This window comes from Dromiciops gliroides, chromosome 4 (assembly GCF_019393635.1).
Source record: "Dromiciops gliroides isolate mDroGli1 chromosome 4, mDroGli1.pri, whole genome shotgun sequence".
Lineage (NCBI taxonomy): Eukaryota > Metazoa > Chordata > Mammalia > Microbiotheria > Microbiotheriidae > Dromiciops > Dromiciops gliroides.
Genome location: NC_057864.1, coordinates 43,420,130 through 43,441,855, shown reverse-complemented (window position 1 = coordinate 43,441,855; position 21,726 = coordinate 43,420,130). Strand labels below are relative to the sequence as shown.

General features: G+C 38.7%; 1 protein-coding gene across 1 annotated transcript; it reads right to left on the bottom strand.

Annotated features, from left to right (window-relative positions):
* Positions 1–822: 822 nt before the first annotated feature.
* BCL10 (BCL10 immune signaling adaptor) lies at positions 823–20,714 on the bottom strand. Its single transcript, XM_043962823.1, has 3 exons — positions 20,396–20,714; positions 7,072–7,360; positions 823–5,357 (listed from the first exon to the last, which is right to left on the bottom strand). Exons 1-3 carry the CDS (start codon positions 20,450–20,452, stop codon positions 5,005–5,007), a joined length of 699 nt encoding a protein of 232 aa, XP_043818758.1. The 5' UTR covers positions 20,453–20,714; the 3' UTR covers positions 823–5,004.
* Between the last annotated feature and the right edge of the window lie 1,012 nt (positions 20,715–21,726).

The following is a 21,726-nucleotide window of genomic DNA, read 5'->3' as shown; positions in this document are numbered from 1 at the left end:
GTGACAATGAATTTTTTCACCCTTTTATTGATAGTTTGGATTTATTCCTTTGAAAACTGATTGTTCACATACTTTGACCATCTATCTATTGGGGAATGGCATAGCCATAGTTTTGAAGCAATTCTTTGTATGTGTCTTGAAAATGATAGCTTTATAGGAGAAATATGTTGCAAAGATCCCACTTACCTACTCCCCTTCTAATTTTTATATTAGATCTGTTTATGTCCAAACTTTTAATTTGTATATATTAAAATTGTCTACTTTATCATGTTCCTATCACTTGTTTAACTCAAATTACTTCTCTACCCATGGATCTGAAAGATAATTTCTCCATTGCTCCTCTAATTTCTGATATGATGTTCTTTATCTACTTTATATCCATTTGGAGCTAATCGTGGCATATGGTTCCTATTACCTCTTGTATTAAATACAGTGTTAAGGTGGGCAATGATGAAGTCATATGTGAAAAACTGACCTGGTACTAGCTCTGTGCTGTTTTTTACAGAAAGTGTCCAAATGACAAATTTTACAAGAACACAGTATTTGTGTTTCAGAAACTTTACTTGGTCAGGCATATGCCACTCAGATGGAAGTGAAGTCCTACCTATTCTCATTGGCTTTTTTCTAGTACTTAACTCCAAAATGTGTTGTTGAGGTTCGTTACTGGTCCAATGGAAGGCAATGGTAAAACATACACATCACTTGAAGGTGAAAAACTTTACAAAAGTATTTACTAAAACACAATTACATGGAATAGTAAAAAATTTGTTTTCATCAGACTTTAGTCATGAAATACTTGAGGAAACTGACATTCAGACTTGGTTAAAGAAGCAAAATAATAATTTTCATCTTTATTAAACATACTTTTGCATTTAGAAATATATTCCCACTGGATTATCCTAATATTACATGTTCCTCCAATTCTCTTACATTCAATGCCTTTTATGCCATTTATTTCATATTTCTGACTTTCAGTCACATTTTTATCCCATTAAAAAAACACAAAGGAGGTCCAAAAGGTACTTTTTAAACTCTGGATAATCTTATTTGATTAACCTGGAAATATAAGGCACTTCATATTGGAAATGGAAATACCTACTTTACTTTTTCAGCAACACAAACTTATTAAAAACTAAAAGAAAATCTGCTAAATTTTTTCTAAAAATTGACTCCTTTCAAAAGAACACGATTCCCTTATTCTGGAAGTCAACCAAACTGAAGCCAATGATTGCCTCTGTCCAAGGACTAGCCAAGGCACATTTCAGAAAGGACTGTAAATCACAAGAAAAAGAAACTCCCTAAACACTCAGGGAATATCCTGTGGCCCGTATGACTTGGACTTAAACTCCTAAACACTTAAAATCTACAATACTGTTTCAGTGACCAGTTTCACAATAATGATACTGAGGTATTCTGAATGACCTTTAGACGCCCCTCAATTTTGGAACATTCCACTTAACTGAGCTTTAATTTAAACACTGAAAATTAAACATTTAGTATACTATTTAGTATACTCAAGAGATTTGAGACCTTGTCCAGAATTTGAATCTACATGACTTAAGTTTTTGTAATCTATTTATATTTCACAGCCACAATTTAGTGCAAATATATTGCAGTGAATATTTTGAAAATGTGGGACATAATTCCTTAGTTTCTAGGTAACTCAGAAAAATTGAAAATAAACTAAGTAGAAACATTTTTTCTACAGTAAAAAAGCTCAACTATGACAAATATTCTAGGGTACTAGAAAAATATAATTAATTTCTACTTTATAAACTTCTTGAAAAAATATTTTTATGTAGTAACCACTTAAAATTTAATATTTGCATTATCTGGCATAGCAACGATTAACTCTTCAGAATACATTTAAAAAGTAACTTTGAAAACATAATTTTTTTTCTATAACTTGTATTGCTCCCTCTTCTGGGGAGATTAAACACAGACCAGTCAGGTTTTTTTTTTCCCTAGTTCCTTTTTTTTTGGGGGGGTGTGAGGCAATTGGGGTTAAGTGACTTGCCCAGGGTCACACAGCTAGTAAGTGTCAAGTCTCTGAGGCCAGATTTGAACTCGGGTACTCCTGAATCCAGGGCTGGTGCTTTATCCGCTGCACCATCTAGCTGCCTCTCCCTAGTTCTTACACATTAAGAAAATATTGGGACTCATAATATAATTTTGTTCATTCTCTCCTATTTAATTTATGCCCAAATGAATACTTTTGCTAATGATGAATGATGAGCAATGTCTGTTCCCAAATCTCCCCAAGTCAAAATAGGTGATGAGAGCTTAGTTATTCAATATGTAGATTTCCCTAAATATCATAACCACAGAATCCTTTCTGTGGCTTTGAGAAGGTAGGGACCCTTGGTCCAGAATACAAATTATTACAAGTTTCCCGTTAACAATTTCTAGTTATAAATTTTAATAGCAGCAGGTTTGGACAAGAGAAAGGTGGAGAGGGGGAAGGGAAATATTACCAGTAAGCTGGTAATATCCAAGCTACGTTCTTTGCAAGTACTAGATTTTTCCATCAACAGTGCAAATTCCTGCAGAGCATTGATGCCTACCATAGTTTGTAATTACCATAGCACCTAGTACAGTTCTGTGCACATGAGAGATAAATGTATGTTGTCCATGGTTTCTCATGAGTCAGGTTATAAAACGCCTTCATCCATCATTATAGTGAAGACAATGTGAACAGACTGAGGTGAGTGCTTATTTGGAGGGGAAACTGTGGGGAGGATTTATTGTTGCTTTCAAGTCAAAGAGATCCTAAGAGGCTAACATATGCTATTTAATTGGACAGCATGCAGCACAGGAGAGCAGCTTTTCTCTACCCTGTTAGGCTGTAATCTCAACTGCTTTTAAAATTCAGATAATGATCAGTTTTTAAGAATTTAAATATAAGTATTCTATAGGCCCTAGAAATCATTTCAGTATTTTAAAGGCCTTTTAAAAAACTCAGATTATGATAGTGTAAATCTTATTTACTATATTATTAATTTACAGTGAGTTAACGATCCAAAATAAACTATAAATGTATAAGAATAGAACTTGCAAAAGGAATATTCCAGAGTACCCAAATAAATTGTGATTTGAATCCTTGTTTGTAAAAGAAAAATACATTTAAACATGATTTTTTTGACCTGAAAGAACTTAAATTATTTCCCCCCAAAGAACAGTATTGACTTTTTAAAAAGAGGGGTGAAAAGGATATTAGGACTATATGTGTATCATTAATCAGAATCTAAGAATGGTTTATAGCTGATAGGCAGGTTTTGTTTATTTCAGTAGGAAAACAACACAGACCCTAAGGAATGGTATGTAAAGCTGACAGAAAACATTTCAAAGACCATTTAAAGAGAAAGATATTATTGATTATTTAAGGAAATTAAAAACAACTATTGTGTAAATCAACTTTTAAAATGATAACCACAATTATTCTCTTGTAATAAAATGTCTCAAATAACTAATACCTGGACAAAAATAATTCAGTCTTTAGAACTATTCTTATAAAAAAAAATTCTAGTAGGTCAAGTTTGTGGCTGACAATTCACAATTATTTTCTAGAATTACACATATCACAAACACCTGAAAATAAATTAAGTTTAGTATATTGCTCTAAAAATGGAAATAGGTATTTGGACTCTTAAAGGAAATTTAACTTTTTAAAAAACCCTCTAGTATCCTTAAGACTATTATATTAATAAATACTGTTAGTGACTTCTCTATCATCCCTCAGAACTGCATCCTCCTGCAAGACTGCACCCACTCTTGTACTCCCACCCCAACGATACTCTCAGTCTGTGGAGCCTCTCTTATTGAGGTGGGCACCCAGATTGGTCATCTCTTCACTTTCCACCAGGCTGCATCCCTTTAGGTCTCTATCATGCCCCAAGGCTATGATAACTCTTTCCCACCTTCCTCCAGCTTCTGGCTGGTGTCTTATCCCATATTCCATTGGATTATAAACTCTGTGAGGGTAGGGACTATTTTCCTTTTTATATTTGCATCCCCAGTGCTTAAGCATTGTACATAGTAGGTACTTAATGTTTACTGACTGACCAAATAGCATTCCCACCATTTGTTTACTGCAAACAATATGGTTAAAAACAATCTTATATGTGGAACTGATAAGTAAATTAATAAGACAGCAAATTTAGTTGTGTATGAGATAAAGTGTGACATAAATGAGTAATAGAGGTGGCATTCTATTACAATAAATGACAAGACCACATGATAAGATTGTCAGCAAATGCCCTAATTTCAAACAGTGTTCAATAAAACTGAATTGCTATAAGAAAAAAATTTGTTCTAAGATTTTATCTACACTCCAGACAACAACTTAAAGAGGCTGAAAGTACAGAAACTAAAGACATAAAATGCCTCCATCAAATATAAATGATTGATACGTTATATAATAGTTTTTTCTTCGGAATGATAAAAAAAGTCTGACTAAGAACATGAGTATCTTGAGAAAGGCATTAAAGTCCCTGATGATGAGCATATTTGATCAAACTAAGATACTGGCACATTAAGGTTATATCAGGAATAGAGGCATTATATAAAATTCTACAGCAAGAAGTCTAAATAGTTGCTGAGAACTATTAGGTAGGGCCTGGCCACTTTTGGCTCACATCCTAAGATAAAACAGTGTCTTACTACAGCAAATCCAATGCAATTGGTCACATTATGAAGAAATTGTTCCTGGCTGCAAAAATTTGATTGAAATCATATTAAAAAAAACAAAACAAGACAAAACAAAGACAAAACATCAAACTCCTACAACGAAAAAGCAGGAAAAGTAAACAATAGTATGTCTAACCAAATGTGTGTTATATTTAATTTCTTAAAAATGCATTAACACTCCATTTATACAGCACGATGAAAATATACTAAGAATCCCACAGTAAGTTGTTAGTAAGCATTGATAGTAACTGTTTTCTTAAAGTTTTATAAACCCTTTTAAATATTCCTGAAGTAATTTTTGAAAGAAGTGGTAAGCTGTCATTGTTGGCAAAAAGAACGTGATCTTAAGGGAAGAAACATATCACTGGAATTTCCTTCTTCTTCTGACTGTGGTTCTAGTGGAAGAGGAGGTGCCCCAGGGTCTCCAGGTCCAGGAAGGGGAGCTGAGGAGAAGACACTATTTTCGGTTCTGCCTACCTCTACAACAGGTAAATTTAATGAAGTATTGCTGGAATAAAAGGAGGCTGTGCTGGACTCTCCTGTTGGATGGTAAACAACAGTGGCATCTCCATCTTTCAATTTGTCAGAGAAATTGCACTCATTAGAATCTAATCTAGACAGACTACTTGTTGCTCCAGGTGGAAGAGGCATATAGCTATTATGGTTCAATCCTAAAATAAAACCACAGAAGATGATTAATAAACTGATCAGTAAACCTTCTAATCACTGACAGTCAATTCAGCAAACATTTAATCAAATAACTTATTATTTACTAATTACTGTAACATTTTGGAGGCCCAATATTGTAGGAAAAAAGCCCAACATCCAAAATTCTTCTGAAAACTGAATTTTGCATTACTGCTTAAGGAAATCTGGTCAGTAATGTAAACAAACTCGTTTCAAATTTCTTCATAAAAGAAGTAGCTTTCTGAGCTACTGATAATCACCAGAGTTGTAGCACAAAAGCACAAGTGTCCAAATAATAGGAAAAGGCAAACAGAATAAGTGCTTAATAAAAATTCATTTCAAACAGTGTGTACGAAGGCTAAGGTTTGTGAACTGACTAATGTCCATTTGTGATGAGCAAATGAATAGTCTTTTTTGGAAGACACTATTTAATCTCACATTTAACTAATAACCTTAGAATTCTAGGGGAGTAGAAAGGGAAAATTCCTGTTGTATTCAAAGGATAAAACAATTAACCTGGTTGAGCAAATATCCAATGTTGATCAAGATAGCTCACAGTAGAATCTATTGATTTTGCAGGCTGATAAACTCTGATCCGGGTTGCTCTTTCCTGTGAGTTTTTCTAGTCTCAAAACTCGGACCCAACAAAGATGGCTCAGTTGTAGGGGTTCACCTTGGACTTATGAACTTTTTTTTCTTAAAATATTTTTTATAATTGAATATACATACATATATGTGTGTGTGTGTCTGTATAGATGTGTGTGTGTCTAATTGGTTTCCTTTGTAATCCCATAATTTCTTATCTGCATTTAAAAACAGTATTGTGTGAAGGGTTCCACAGCTTCAGACATGAGACACAAAAAAGGTTAAGAACCCCTGTGGGGCAGCTAGGTGGTACAGTGGATAGAGCACTGGCCCTGGATTCAGGAGGACCTGAATTCAAATCCGGCCTCAGACACGTGACACTTACTAGCTGTGTGACCCTGGGCAAGTCACTAAACCCTCATTGCCCAGCACAAAAACACAACACAACACAACACACACACACACACACACACACACACACACACACACACCCACCCCTGGATAGAGGGCCTGCCCGGGGTCCAGGAAGATATGACACATCCTGGCTGTGGGATCCTTCAGCTCTCACTGCTCCAGGGAAACTCTCAGGTTCTACATTTCAAAGAAGGTCAAGCTGCTGGCACAGGGAGTCTGCTCATTTGGGAGCTCCCTTTGGCAATAAAAAATTCCAGGTCTAGTCCCTATATAGTCAAACATTCTGCTGACCCACTAAGCAAACTAGTATCTCATTTAGCTGTATCAGAGGGAACTGCAGTCCCACAAAAGAGGCGTCTGAGGTCCTATACTTCTGGGAAATCACCAAATCTAATTCTACTTCTTCATGTGTAAAAATGGGCCTAATAATACATATTTCACCTTACATCATTCATCAGTCTGGGAGGAAATGCTGTGTAACTAAATCCATGCATATCAGCTGTGATGAAACAAAAATTCCTCCAATAACTTTCTATTTTATCAACCTAGCAACATTTTCGAAAGCAGAAAAGGCCAAACTAGTGGAATTCTTGGGTTAAAAACTAAGAGGGAAAAAAAAAATCAACTCTATTGAGCAAATTGCTTTCTTTTTCCCTTTTTCCATTTAAATTGTCCCCTGGTACATGCATGTCACCTTACCTTTCAGATACTCAAGTTTGAGAATCTTTAGCTTCTGCACTTCATCTGTGATCTTCTCTATTAGGAAGCTCTGTGTTTTCTCTCGTCGAATAGATTCAACCAGAGTGTCAAGTCCCTTAGGGTTTTCCTGTAAGTAGTCCAACAGCTTACCGGCTCTTTTTTTACTTGATGTTCTGCAAGAAATTTCTTCAGTGTCCTCTCTAGTGAGTATTTTCTTTGCACGTAGGTGATCAAAATGTCTCTCGGCTATGATTTTTTCACATAAATACACCCTCAGATTTTCTAAAGCCTAAAAAATATAAAGCATATTTTAAAGTTATCTTAAATATGAAACATTTTATGTTTAAGTACCTCACTATATGTCAGGCACTGTGCTAACCATTGGGGATACAAAACTGGGCAAAAGAGTACCTGTTCTCAAGGAGCTTACAGTCTGATGGGGGGAAAACATGCAAACAACTACGTACATACAATATAATCATCTATCTACCTGTCTATAGATACAGAAAATAGTTGACAACTTCAGAAGGAAGGCACTGGGATGAGGGGTGGGAAGGGGGAAAGAACAGACCACAAACCATAGACCAGAAACATAAATTACATAGAAAATAGAACCTTTGCCTGACAATTTATTTGCTGGAAATCTAAAGAACATTTTCTTGCTTCATTGACTGATGCTTATGGTTACTCTAAAGTATTAGAGATCTTGAAGTGCTTTCTGAATTCAGGAAAAACAAATACTCTATTAACTTAGTCTTTCCATTCTCTAATCATAGAACATAACAGAAAAATGACCAAACTACTGCGTATACCAATGTGATAGGCTGGAAAAAATCCAATTTAGTTAAAAAAAATGTATTGCTACTACATAATTGGCTGTCTGGCTTTTAGGCAGAACAGAAAACTTCTGTTTTCTTAGTTTCTTCATCTATAAAATGTAAGGGGTTGGAAAAGAGAATTCTAAGGTTGTCTCTGAGCTGCTATGTTCTTATGTGCAAGGTAGTGGGTTAGATTGGGGAGGAGGAGTGTACAAAGATGAATAAGACATAGTCATCGCTTTCATAGGCTTACAATTTAGTTGGAGAAATAAGTAATATAATGCAAAGTATAATGGAAAAAGTACAAAAAGAGAGCCATTACCCAATAGGATAAAGGGTCACAATATAAGGACAAACACTTCTCCAAAGAATTGACCAGATAGAAGATTACAAGTCATAGATAAAGAAATGAAAATAAAAACAACTCTGTCATTTTCTCTCACCCAGCAAACTGGCAAAGATGAAAAAAGATGGGAATAATCACTGTTAGAATTGTGGTACACAAATACTCTGTTGATGGCTATGCATTGATTCAACCATTCTAGAAAGTGAACTGTAATTATGCTAAGAAAGTGATGAAAATGTCTACAGCATTTGACTAAAACATCCCACTGTTAGACATATATCCCAAGGAGGTCAATAATTGAAAGAAAGGCTACATATATACCAAAATATTTTGTAACAGAATAGAAACAAAGTAGATACCTATCAATTGGGGAATGGCTAAACAAACTGTGACACATGAAGGTAATAGAATATTACTGTGCTGTAATAAACGAATATAAAAACAGAGAAACAAGGGAACACATATATGAACTGATGCAAAGAGAAGTAAGCAGAATTATACACAATAATCACAACAAAGTGTACAGAAAGTACAAGGAAGCAATGGAAACTAACAGTATGTGATTATAATGATGAAGCTTGGCCTCAAGAGGGGAGAAGTGAAGCCAAGATGGTGAAGGAAAGGCAGTGACTTGCTTAAACTATCCCCAAGACCCCTCCAAATACCTTCAAATAATGCCATAAGGCAATTCCTGGAATAGCAGAACCCACAAATGGAAAGAGTGAAATAATTTTCCAGCCAAAGACAACTTAGAAGGTTGGCAGGAAAGGTCTGTTGCATCTGGGAGAGAGTGGAATGCAGTCCAGCACAGGCTGTGCAGTCATAGACCCAGACCCAGCAAACCAGGAAGCAGGCCTCGGGAACCACTGAATCAGCAGCTGCAGCGACTGATTCTGGAACTCTCAGCCCACAGATGATAAGGGGGTTGTACAATTGGCCAGGAGATTACAGGGGTCTCTTTGCTAGCACTGAGGCAGAACTCTCAGATCCAGGTCACAGTCCTGCATGGCAGTCCCAGGTCAGGCAGAAGCACTAGCACACCAGAATTTGGGGCCACAGTGGAGGCAGGGCCCTGGTCACAGTTCCAGAGCAGAAAAGCAGGCCTGTGGTTGCTTGCAGACCAGAGCACAGGCCAGGAAAGGACTAAACACACTTCTCCTTAGATCATACCACCTTGGAAGAGCTGAAAACTTATAGGTCCCTGGAAGTATCTTTGAAAACAACTACACAAAACCCCTGAAAGCTTGGGACAGTGCACCCTCCACCCTGGAAGCAGAGCCCTATTTTATCAAAGAGTCAAGAAATAGGCTGGGAAAATGAGCAAATGGAAAAAAAAACCCTCCAACCATATAAAGTTACTATGGTTAACAAGGAAGATCAAAACACACCTGAGCTGAACAGAAAATGTGACTTTCAAATACAAGACTCAAGAGAAGCATAGAAAGGTAAACAGGAAAAAGAAATCATAAGGGATTTAAAAAGGCTAAACTGTTTACATTCCTACATGGGAAGACATTTGTAACTCATAAGAACCTTCTCATTATTAGGGAAGTTGGATGAAGTATATATTGACAGAGGGCAGAGGTTTGAGTTGAATGCGACGGGATGATAACTAAAAAAATAAAGGGTGAGAGAAGAATGCACTGGGAGAAAAGGAAAGGGAGAGGTAAAATGCGGTAAATTATCTTACATAAAAGAAGCAAGAAAAAGCTTATACAGTGGAGGGGAAGATGGGAGAGTTGAGGGGGAGTGAGTGAACCTTACACTCATCAGAATTGGCTCAAAGAAGTAATAACGTACATACTCAATTGGGTATAGAAATCTATCTTACCCCGCAGGAAAGTAGGAGGTGAAGGGGATAGGTGGTGGGGCTGATAAAAGGGAGGGCAGATTGGGAGAGGGGGTAGTCAAAAGCAAAATACTTTTGAGGAGGGACTGAGTGAAAGGAGATAGAGAAAAAATAGTGTGGGGAGGAAATAGGATGGAGGGAAATACAGTTAGCAATAATAACTATGAAAAAAATTTTGAAGCAAGTTTGCCTGATAAAAGCCTCATTTCTCAAAAAGAAAGAGAACGGAGTCAAATTTATTAAAATAATAGTCATTCCCCAAGTGATAAACGATCAAAAGATATGAAGAGTTTTCAGATGAAATAATCAAATCTATCTATAGTTGTATGAAAAAATGTTCTAACTTATTATAGATTTGGAAGATGCAAGTCGGAACAATTTTGGGGTACTACCTCATACCAATTAGATTGGATAATAGGACAGCAGAGGAAAATGACAAATATTATAGGAGATATGGGGGAAATGAAACATTAATGCACTGTTGATAGAGTTGTAAACTAATTCAGCCAGTTATGTCCAAAGCGCTATAAGATCATGCTCTTTAACCTAGCCATAACACTACAAGGTCTGAATCCAAAAAGAAATTAAAAAACAAAAAAGGAAAAGGACTAATATACAAAAATAATTATAACAGCTCTTTTCTGGTGGGAAAGAATTGGAAATTGAGGGGATGGTCATCAATCGGGGAATGGCTGAACAAACTGTGGCATGTGGTATACGGTATGTGGAATACTATTGTGCTATAAGAAATGATGAGCAGGATGCTCTCAGAAAAAGTTATTCTTACAAGAGCTGATACAAAGTGAAATGAACTATGTACAAAGTAACAGCAATATTGTAAAGTGAAGGCTATTCTTAGCAATGAAATGATCTGAGACAGGTCTGAAGAATTTATGATGAAAATGCTACCCATCCCCAGAGAAAGAACTGATGGTGTCTCAATACAGATTGAAGAATTATTTTTTCTTACTTTATTTTTAAGGGTTTTTTGGGTATGTTTTCTTTTACAACATGATTAATATGGAAATGTTTTGCATGACTACACATGTATAACATATTAATTTGCTTGCCTTCTCAAAGGGGGAGTGGGGAGGGAGGAAGGGAGAGAATTTGGAACACAAAGTTTTAAAAATAGGTGTTGAAATTGTTTTTACATATTATTGGAGAAAAAGAAAATGCTAAATAAATTTTTAAGAATCAACCAAAAAAAGAAAGAAAGAAAGAAAAGAGGAAGAAATGTAACTTCTTGTCCTTTTCAGAAAGTGGGGGAGGAGGAGATTCTGGACATGGAACACTGCACAGGCTGTCAGACTGGGCAGATGTGTTGGTTAGTTTTGTTTGTTTGTTTTTTGTGGGGCAATGGGGGTTAAGTGACTTGCCCAGGGTCACACAGCTAGTAAGTGTCAAGTGTCTGAGGCTGGATTTGAACTCAGGTCCTCCTGAATCTAGGTCCAGTGCTTTATTCACTGCGTTTGCTAGCTGCCCCCTGGTTAGTTTTACTGAACTGCTTTTTTATGGGGAAGGTAGAAGGAAGGGATACACCTAGAAATGAAGTTTAACAGGAGAACATTGTACACAGTAACAGCAACACTGTGTGATGATCAACTGTGATAGACTTAGCTCTTCTCAGCAATGCAATGATCCAAGACAATTCCAAAGAACTCATGATGGAAAATGTTCTCCACATCCAGAAAAAAGAACCGTGGATTCTGAATGGAGACTGAACCATACTGTTTCTACTTTTGTTTTTGTTCTTACTTTTTTGAGGATTTCCCCTTTTGTTCTGATTCTTCTTTCACAACATGACTAATGCAAAAATGTGTTTAATGTGATTGTACATATATAACCTATATCAGATTGCTTTCCGTCTTGGGGAGGAAGAAAAATTTGGAACTAAAAATCTTACGAAAACAAGTGCTGAAAACTATCTTTACATGTAACTGGAAAATTATAAAATACTTTTGTGATTAAAAAAAAGAAAGTTAAAAGAAAGAAATGAGGGTTATGTACAAATAAAAGACGTCAATAAAATATTTCTTAAATCTAGTAAAAGGCACAACAAGATGTTACAGAAGTTCAGAGAGATAAAACATCATTTCTAGTATGGGAGAAGGTAGGAAGGAGTCACAAAGGAGGCAGAATGTGAGGTGGGTTTTAAAGGCAGGATTCAGAAAGTGATGAACGGAGATCTATAGGGAAGAAATGCCAAGGAGTGGACAGGAAAGTGTGGGGTCTTTTTAGGGAGTGAAGTGTGGTCATCATATAAAAACAATAGAAGACCCCAAAGACAAATTGATGAGTTTGTGGGGGGTCCTTTTAGTCAGCATGAAGAATCAGGAGCAACTGAAGTCATTGAAAGATTTCTGAATAAGGAAAAAACAAAATGAAGTAAAAGATAAGAAGGTGCTACTAGGTATTTTTTCCAGTAATGGTAACGGATTTACATTGATCTGGCCACACATTCTACTTGGTTTTTCTTTTGTTCGAGTTTATAAGTATAAAAGTGTTAGATTAGGATTGTACTCTGTGGCCTAGAAAACTAAACAGCCATACCATGATCAAAACTGGCCAATTGTATACATTGAACAGAAAGTTCCCTAAGTTACTGGACAAAGATTTCACATTCTGAAGATCAATAGCTGTTAGTGTTTATACACATTCTAAAAATGGAGTAATTCATAGTCCTCCCTTTCTTGTTGAATTCTGTTAGAGAATTCTACATTGATTGTAATACATCTTTATTGGAGCTTCCATAAGGATGACAGGAGTGGAAAGCATGGGACAGAACTGGGAGATACTGAACAGGTAGTATTGTCAGAAAAGGTAGAACTGACTGGATGAGCTGAATCAAAGGAGCTGAATCCTATCAATCTTGACAATGTAGGTGGAAATGACACCAGAAAACAAAAAGAAGATGCAGCTAAATGGAAAGATGCTTCACAGGTTCTGAATGGAGAGGCAAATGAAGGAAGTGGTACACTAAGTAACAGCACCAATAAATAAATAAATAAAAAACCCCAAACACCTGCCAGCAAAAACCAAAACAAAACAAAAAACACAAGTGATTATATTTTAGCAAACAACTCATTATGGATGTGGGAGTTATTCCTGAATTACCTCTGTAGAGTCAGACTACTATCTTGTTAGGACAAATATCAAAATTACTACAAAATCCTAAGACTAAAAATAAGAAGTAAAGGTATGCAATTAAAACTCCAAACTAATATATTCAAATCACTTCAATGTTGCTGACAGATGGGAAACTGATGGAGGAAAGGGCATTATTAACACTATGACTATTTTTTAAAAAAATTAATTTTAAGTTTTGAGTTTCAAATTTTATCCCTTCTCCCCCCTCCCTGAGGCAGTAAGCAATCAAATGTAGGTTGTACACGTGCAATTATGTAAAACATTATTATATTAGTCATTTTGTATACAAAAACTTGAATAAAAAAATGAAAGTGAAAAATAGCATGCTTCAGTCTTTGTTCAATCAATATCAGGTTTTTCTTTGGAGGTGGAGAGTATGCTTTATCATTGGTCCTTTGGGATTGTCTTAGATCATTGTATTGCTTAGAATAGTTAAGTCATTCACAGTTCTTCATCAAACAATATTGCTGTCACTGTGCACAATGTTCTCCTGGTTCTGTTCACTTTAATATACATCAATTCATGTAAGTCTTTCCAGGCCTTTCTGAAATCATCCTGCTTGTCAATTCTTATAGCACAATAATATTCTATCATCTTCATATAGCACAGCTTGTTTAGCGATTCCCCAATTGACGTGCATTCCTTTGATTTCCAATTCTTGGCAAATACAAAAAGAACTTCTATAAATATATTTTTGTACAAATAGGACTATGACTATTTTTCACAGGACTTACAATCTTTTGTTTGTGGTGGGGCAATGAGGGTTAAGTGACTTGCCCAAGGTCACACAGCTAGTAAGTGTCAAGTGTCTGAGACCATATTTGAACTCAGGTCCTCCTGAATCCAGGGCTGGTGCTTTATCCACTGTGCCACTAGCTGCCCCCTGTTTTTTGGAATTATTATTAAGAAGTTACTCAAAAAGAGATACATTTAACAATTTGAAAAAGGACCAAATGAAAAAGTTTTTTGAAGCAAGAATGTTAAATTCAACTAGAATTAATTTGCCCACTGTTTTGGAGCTATCTTTTATCAAAATATTAAAAAATTAGAACCCACTTTGCAAATTTAATAACTGAGTCATAATAGTACAATAGAGTACTTCTTCACACTACAATGACCAGAAAAAGGAATCGTGTAACATTAGACAACACTTGGAGAAATATTAGCAGTAAATTTAAAAAAGTTCTGGGTCCTTTCATTTTTTAATGCAATGATAAATATTTTAGGTTTCTCTAACACCTCAGTAGTAGCCAGAATATCCTTTACAATTTTATACCTCCGAGTTTTATCTGATTACATGTTTAATAAATATGTTTATTTCTCTTTCACATTAGCCCTCTCTTCTTCAAGTCATATATTTCTAGTTTTCTAAACTATTAGATGCTTAATCATCCTGGTCACTGTCCTCCAAATTCACTTTAAATTGCCTAGGTCCATTTTAGTGAAATATAGTGATATGAACTACATATATTCTTACCATTGTTCAACCCCTATTAAGTACAGTGGAAGGGTACTTTCCATGATCTCAAAATTAGATTCTTGGATATTTTGTCTACTCCCTTAGCTCTATTACTACCTCTGTCCAGATAACTTTCAAATTGAGAGCATCATCAGTCTCAACTCCTCCCCAAGGACTATTTTAGAAATTCCTGTGGCACATTTCTACACATCTGTCCTGATGACAATTCAAACTAAGTAGTTCCTAAAATGAACTTGTTTCCTCCCAAAATCCTGTCACCAACTTCCCAATTTCTTTTGAAGTCATTACCATTTTTATCTACCTCCATAATCTCTTACAAATCTTCCCCTTCTCTCCACTCACATAGTCTCTACCCTAGTGAGTCCCCTATATGCTGTCTGAACTAATAACAGATTTTTTTTTTTTGGGTAGGTCAATGAGGGTTAAGTGACTTGCCCAGGGTCAAACAGTAAGTGTCAAGTGTCTGAGGCCGGATTTGGTGCTTTATCCACTGTGCCATCTAGCTCCCCCCACTAATAACAGATTTCTAATGGGTCCCCCTCTTTACACAAAGTAGACAAATTTATATTCTCAAAAGACACAGACTATGTCACTGTCCTGCATAAAAACCTTCCATGGAGCCTTATTGCCTTTAGGATAAAACACAAACTCTTCACTCTGATATTTCAGAAGTTCTCCAAAACCTGGCTCCCACCTCTTTCCAGACTGATTGTATGTTACCCTCCCTTCCCCACACAATACATTCCCATCAAGTTGGGCTACTAACCATTCCTCAAACTCAGCACTATTTCCTACCTCTATATGGAATACACTTTCTTTTCAACCCCACCTACTGGACTCTCACGGGTAAGCCTAGGATTCTTCAAGGGTAAGCTCAGGTGCTGCCCTCTATGCTAACTTTCTATTCGTTCCAGTTGTCAGTGTTCTTTCCCTCCCAAAATTACTTTGTATACACGTTGTATTCCTCAAGTAAAACAAACTCCTTGAGGGCAACTGTTTGGGTTTTTTTTTTTTTTTACCTTTGTAACCTTGGAGCTTACCCTCCCCAGGTGCTTCAGAAACGTTTGGTGAATTGAATTCCCTCGCTATATATCCCTCTTCTATGTCCAATCATTCTATTTATGCTGATGATTTTACTTGATCCAATCTCTCTCTCTCTCTCTCTCACACTCTCACACACACACACACACACACACACACACACACACACACACAGAGACACACTCTCTCTCTCTCACTCACTCACACATACTCTCTCTCTCTCTCTCTCTCTCTCTCTCTCTCTCTCTCTCTCTCTCTCTCTCTCTCTCTCTCCCCCATCCTCCCATCATCCACTCCCCTGTGGAAGCTCTTTTAAAAACAGATGACCATCAAGGCAGAATTCTATAAGAGATTTAAGCAGGTAAAAGAATCTCATCGGAAGTACCAGACTCATCACAGCATCCACCTACAAAGAGAACAAACAGCCTGCAGGAAACACCAAACCAGAAAAAAGCAAGAGGGAAGAGATGCTTGATATCATTTTGGTTTATTTTTGTTCATCAATGACTTATCTCCCTTCCTTGGGGATGATTTTATGATTACAGATTGATATTACTGATAGCATAGTTGTCAATGTTAATGACAATCTTTGGCAAATTCTCTTATTTTTCCTGCTTATTCTATGAAGACCCAGGTGGGATCTGAAGGGCCAGCTTCCCTGCCCATAACTTTTTCTTGGTTTGTGAACAGACCTAAATGACCTCTATATCTGAGACAATTTTGTCAATATACTAGTGACGGGGCCTTCAGGCTGAAGTTCTATTTGTCTAGACTATGCGATACCATCTACCCCATCCACCTACCTGCTGGGACACCAATACAGTCTGATAGAGCATGCCCCATAATGCAGTTTCTTGGTTTTGCTACCCAATTTTAACTAAAATGAAACATAGGAATTTTTTTTGGGGGGGGGAACTGTTGGAACTACACAAGAAATCCTTTTCACAATGAAGCTGAATTTCTTCCCCTGCAAGCCTAGAAGGCGAGAAAGTCATCTTTTATTCAAAATACAGTTGTCTAAATCTACTAACAGCTTCTGTTTTATCTAATGATATAATAAATACCCACTGCTAGAGTGAAGTATGGGTTTCTAAAAGAAAACCATTTGAATTGGTAGTCCTAAGGCAAAATTTTACCTGCCACTTGACTGGAAAGGAAGCAAGTGAATTTTTTCACAATGTTTTGATTCATGACTTTCTGAAGTACCTATGTGGGGACTGTATTTTAATACAAAATTTTCACTATTTTGAAACTTGTTTCAACTGAACGAATTCAGTTCCTATATTTATCTCTAATTGCAACTTTTCCAAAGAAAGTCCCAAGTGGTAGCAAGGTCACAGAAAATCTGATTTCAGTACTTAAGTGTTCTTAATTCAGTGTAGAAAAGAATTTTGTTAGGGGTCATTAGAATAGAAGATGACACCAAGGCTTCAAAATCGTGTGACTGTGGTGCCCTTGACAGAAATAGGGAAGTCAGCAAGAAAGAGCGGAAAAGGTAATGAGTTCTGTTTTGGACATGTTTAATATTAGATGCCTAGAGAACACGAAGTCCAGTTGGTTAAGTAGGACTAGAATTCAGAAGAGGGAGGAGGGCTGAATACATAAATCTGGGAGTCATCTGAAGAGATGATGACTGAACTCAAGGAAGCTGATGAGGTCAAAAGGTAAGAGAAAATGGAGAGAAAGAAAAAAAAGTCCAGGACAGAGTCTTGTGAGTACGCCCACAGTTTAGGGGTGAGACACGGATGATGATCTAGCAAAGGAGACTGAGCAAAGATCAGACAGGTAGAGAGGCTCATCAGCTGTGTCAGATACTGCAGAGAAGTCATAAATGCTGGGGATTGATAAAAAGCCAGAGATTCCAAGTCCTGGTCTAAAAGATTAGCTAAAAAAAATCTATGAAATAACAATACCTTATTTTAAAAGGAACAAAAGTGAAACTTTGACTACTAACCCTTTATATCATTTGGGCTCATGCTACAATTATATCTCATCTGCCTGATTTAGTTAGAAGTTCTTTGGGGTCTGGATGTATCATTTATTCACTTAGCATCCCCCAAATAATTGCTGAATGAAGAGCTAGAGATGGTTTACATTTGTTAAAATAATTCACAGGGTTTTTATTATTATTTGCAAAATACAGAATACCATACCCTAATTACTCAATTCTGACCTGCATCTTGGCTCCTCCTTCCAGAGTCCAGGAAAATTGGGAATTAATTATGCCAGAGGGGGAAGGGTGTCAGAGGATAATCACATTCAAGATTGTTTTTATGAAAATTCTAAAGAGAAGTGAATATTCATTTACTGTCTTATATTAGTGAGTTGTGTACCTACTTTATCTCAACTATTAAACTGTGAGCCTCTGGGCTTTTATTCATCTTTGTTCTCCCACTGCACAAATCCAGGGTCACATACCTAAGCTTCTAAAATGTTCTGTTCTAAAATGATCCTGTTACAACATAGCATAAAAGTCCAAAGGGAGAAGGAAAGGGAGAAGAAGGGGACTGGGCTAGATGAAATGCAGCTATTAATCTATGCTACTAAGACACCTAAAAATACAAATAGACTTTCTAGAGTAGTTCTATAGGCCCCAAATTCCAATCATTTCCTCCAAAAGGGACAGGTAATTCACGGTTATTATTATAGTGAGTCAAAAGCACTGAATCACACTCTGGCCATTAGACAAAGTAACTTAGTCTTGAAAGGAGACACTAAAATTAACTTTTGTTCATTTTGTCCTAGGATCATTGGCATATCAGTTAAAAGGAAGTAAAGTGTACAGGAAAGAACATTCAACAAGGTTCTTTCTAGTCCTGAATCTGCCACTAACCAGTTATGTGATCTTGAGCAAGTCAGCACCACTGTGGGCCTCAATTTCCTAATCTGTCAAATCAAAAAACATTTCAATAAACATTTATTAAATGCCTACCATGTGCCAGGGACTGTGTTAAGCTGTGCTGGTGGACTACCATCTAGCTCCAGAATTCCATGAATTCAATGTACAAATACTATGTGAGGACCAGCAAATTATAAAGCTGCTTCTTAAGCTTTTCTTTTTCATTTGAAACAATAAGATGCAAAATGATGGATAATTATTACTCATGCTTAGATATGGAAGAGGGCAAGTACTTGTATTACCAAACGGGAAAATGTAAACATGAATTAGACTATAATATATTTCATTATAACTAAGTATTAATATTTATGCTACTTTATAGCATCTACTAAAGAGAGGTTGGCCATTGTATATTTTACAGTTTATAGAAATTAAATTAAAGCATTATATTGATATTTTTGAGGCAATATTTCTATCTTGATTTGTATGAATTCAACTGCTATTCCCTAGGCTAGAAAGACCAAAGATTCATTTAAATGGCCAGGAGTTTTTAGGGGAATTCCTAGTACAGTCAGCTAGTTTTGCCTCTGGGGATAAGGGCTTTTCCTCCCATAGGATATAGGGAGGACTTTTTCGTTTTCCACCTTGGGTATTCTAATACCTATTCTTAGCTCTAGTTTAGAGACAGCTGCCAGGCCTTAGTTTAACTCAGGAAGGTTTTAGTTCCTATATTATTGAGGGCATCCCGGACCTGTCGGCCTAGATACCAGGCAACTGGATTGCGTGCAAAGCGAAAGATGGATGATCAGAAGAATCCGAAACCACAGTCCAAGCTGTTCCTAATCCTAATAACAAATGATGGCCCTTGGGTCTATTTCTAATAATTAGGCACCCGTGTTTCTCCTGTATAAAAGGAATAGGGTGATCTGGTGCTTCAGAGAGAAAGCGGCATAACCATAGTAAAAAATGCTATTTGGGGAACCAACTTGACAGAGACAAGAGAAACAGGCCTATATAAAGGACGTGAAGACAAAGCAATCTGGGGTCAGAGAGCCTGGGTTTGAACTCCAGCTTTGCACCTGTGTGACCTTGGTTAAGTCGCTTAATCTCTGTGGGCCTCAGTTCCTTCACCTGGAAAATGGGGGGCCTGGGTTACAAGGCCCTTGGAGATCCTCATAGCCCCGGGTCATGATCTCTGGATTAGACAGGGGCTAGTCGAACAGAACCAAGGCTGGATCCGGAGTCGGGCCGACCCGGGTCCTCATCAGACCTCAGACACCGAACTGGGTGACCCTCCACGGGCCACAACCTCTCCTCCACTCCGTCCTCTCCTCTTGAAGAATAGTAGCAGCCCCTCCCGCCCGGGGTCCCCTATGATGGGAACCCATCTAGCACAGGCAAAGCTCGCTGCAGACCTTAAAGCTCCAGCAAGGTCCCTGAGCCCGACCGTGTATCAAGGCTCCCCAGCGCCAGGCGCTGTGCTCAGCAGCTCACAAACGTCATCTCATCCCTGGGAGGCAGGCAGGTGCTACCGTTATTATTCCCATTTTACAGTGGGGGAAACCGAGGCAGGCATGCAGTGAACGGCTCAGCGAGGAAGCCGGATTTGAACTCAGGTCTCTTGATTCCCCGCCCAGGGCTCCACGCTTTGCACTGCCTCGGGGGGAGGGGTCCTTCTTCGGGGTGCCCGGAAAACTAGGGGCTTCCCCGGGGCCAGCTCCCCTGAGAGCTTCTCCTTCGGGGTGCTGGGGTAGGAACCCGTCCCGCCCCGCCCCGGCCCGGCCCGGTCCCCGCCACTTACATCCTTCTTTACTTCGGCCATGTCCTCCTCGGTCAGTGCTGGCGCGGCGGGCTCCATGGCGGGGCCTCCAGGACTGAAGGGGCTCGAGACACCGCCCCCGCCCCCCCGCCGACGATTCTAGGGGGTGAGAGGAGCCGAGAGAGCGGAGGGGCTCGAGGCCCGAGAGTAGAACGGAAACTTCCGGTTCCGGCCCTCTAGCCTTACCCGGCGGCTAGGAAGGAGGAGGCTGAGCTCCGAGGAGCCTGAGCCGAGACTCCCGCCCCCAGCCAAGCTGCGGAGCGGGACTGGACCCCGCAGCTGTCAATCCACTTCCGGACGCGATCCCGCCCCCTCACCAGTGGAAGCTGTTAAGCCTAACCCTTACGCCCCGCCCCCACGGGACAGACCACGCCCCTTACGGACAAGCCACGCCTCTCGCTTACTTGCTGTGAGGACAAGCCTCGCCCCTTTTTAAAGACCCTCCCTTCATGCCCCATTCCCACCTCCCGTTTAATATGAAGCACACCCCTTACGGAAAAATCCTTTCCTCGTTCCCTCCTCCCACGGGGTCCAAGTCACGCCCCTAAAGGTTTTCCTCCTACTCCGCATGCTCACTTTTTGCAAGATTCAAACCACGCCCCCAACTAAAGGCCCCGCCTTATGCTTGCAGTCCCGCAGGACTTAAGCCCCGCCCCCTTATCTTGGTCGCTCGCGGTCCCTAAAGTCTTCCGATACAAGCCAAACTCCTCTCCTATTGTGCTCCACTGCTATCCCCAAGTAGTAAACCAGGTCTCATGCGAAGGGACTTGGGAGCGCTTCCCCACTCCCGCAAGATACAAGCCACGCCCCTTCCCAAAGACTTTCCCAGTATTCACCAACCCCGCCTCCCTGCGACTGAAACCCCCAGCGACGGGCGGGAGGGTTGGGGGGGAAGGGAGCTCAAACCACGCCCCCTTACGAGAGCAGTCAAGCTCCCTCCTCCCTCCTGCGGGACGCAGACCACGCTCTTTACGGAAGGCACTCCTCATTCTTACCTCTGGCGAATTCAGACCACGCCCTCTGAAGGAGACCACGCCCCTTTACCTCTGGTCTACACCTCTGCTCTCATACTCCCAGGTGCTAGAGTAGTCCCAGGTTTTTCCACCAGAAGATGTAGCTCGTGAAAGGAAAGAGTGATTTAAGGTCAGAAGAAGTCCTGAACTGTGGATCCTCTGGCAAATCAGTTAACCCATCCCTGCCTCAGTTTCCTGATCTGTAAAGCGAAGATAATAGTAGCACCTCCCTACTGTCTCCTCCTCCCATTCTAGTTTCCCAAGCAGGTGGCCGATGCAGGAAACACCGGTTCCCAAGGA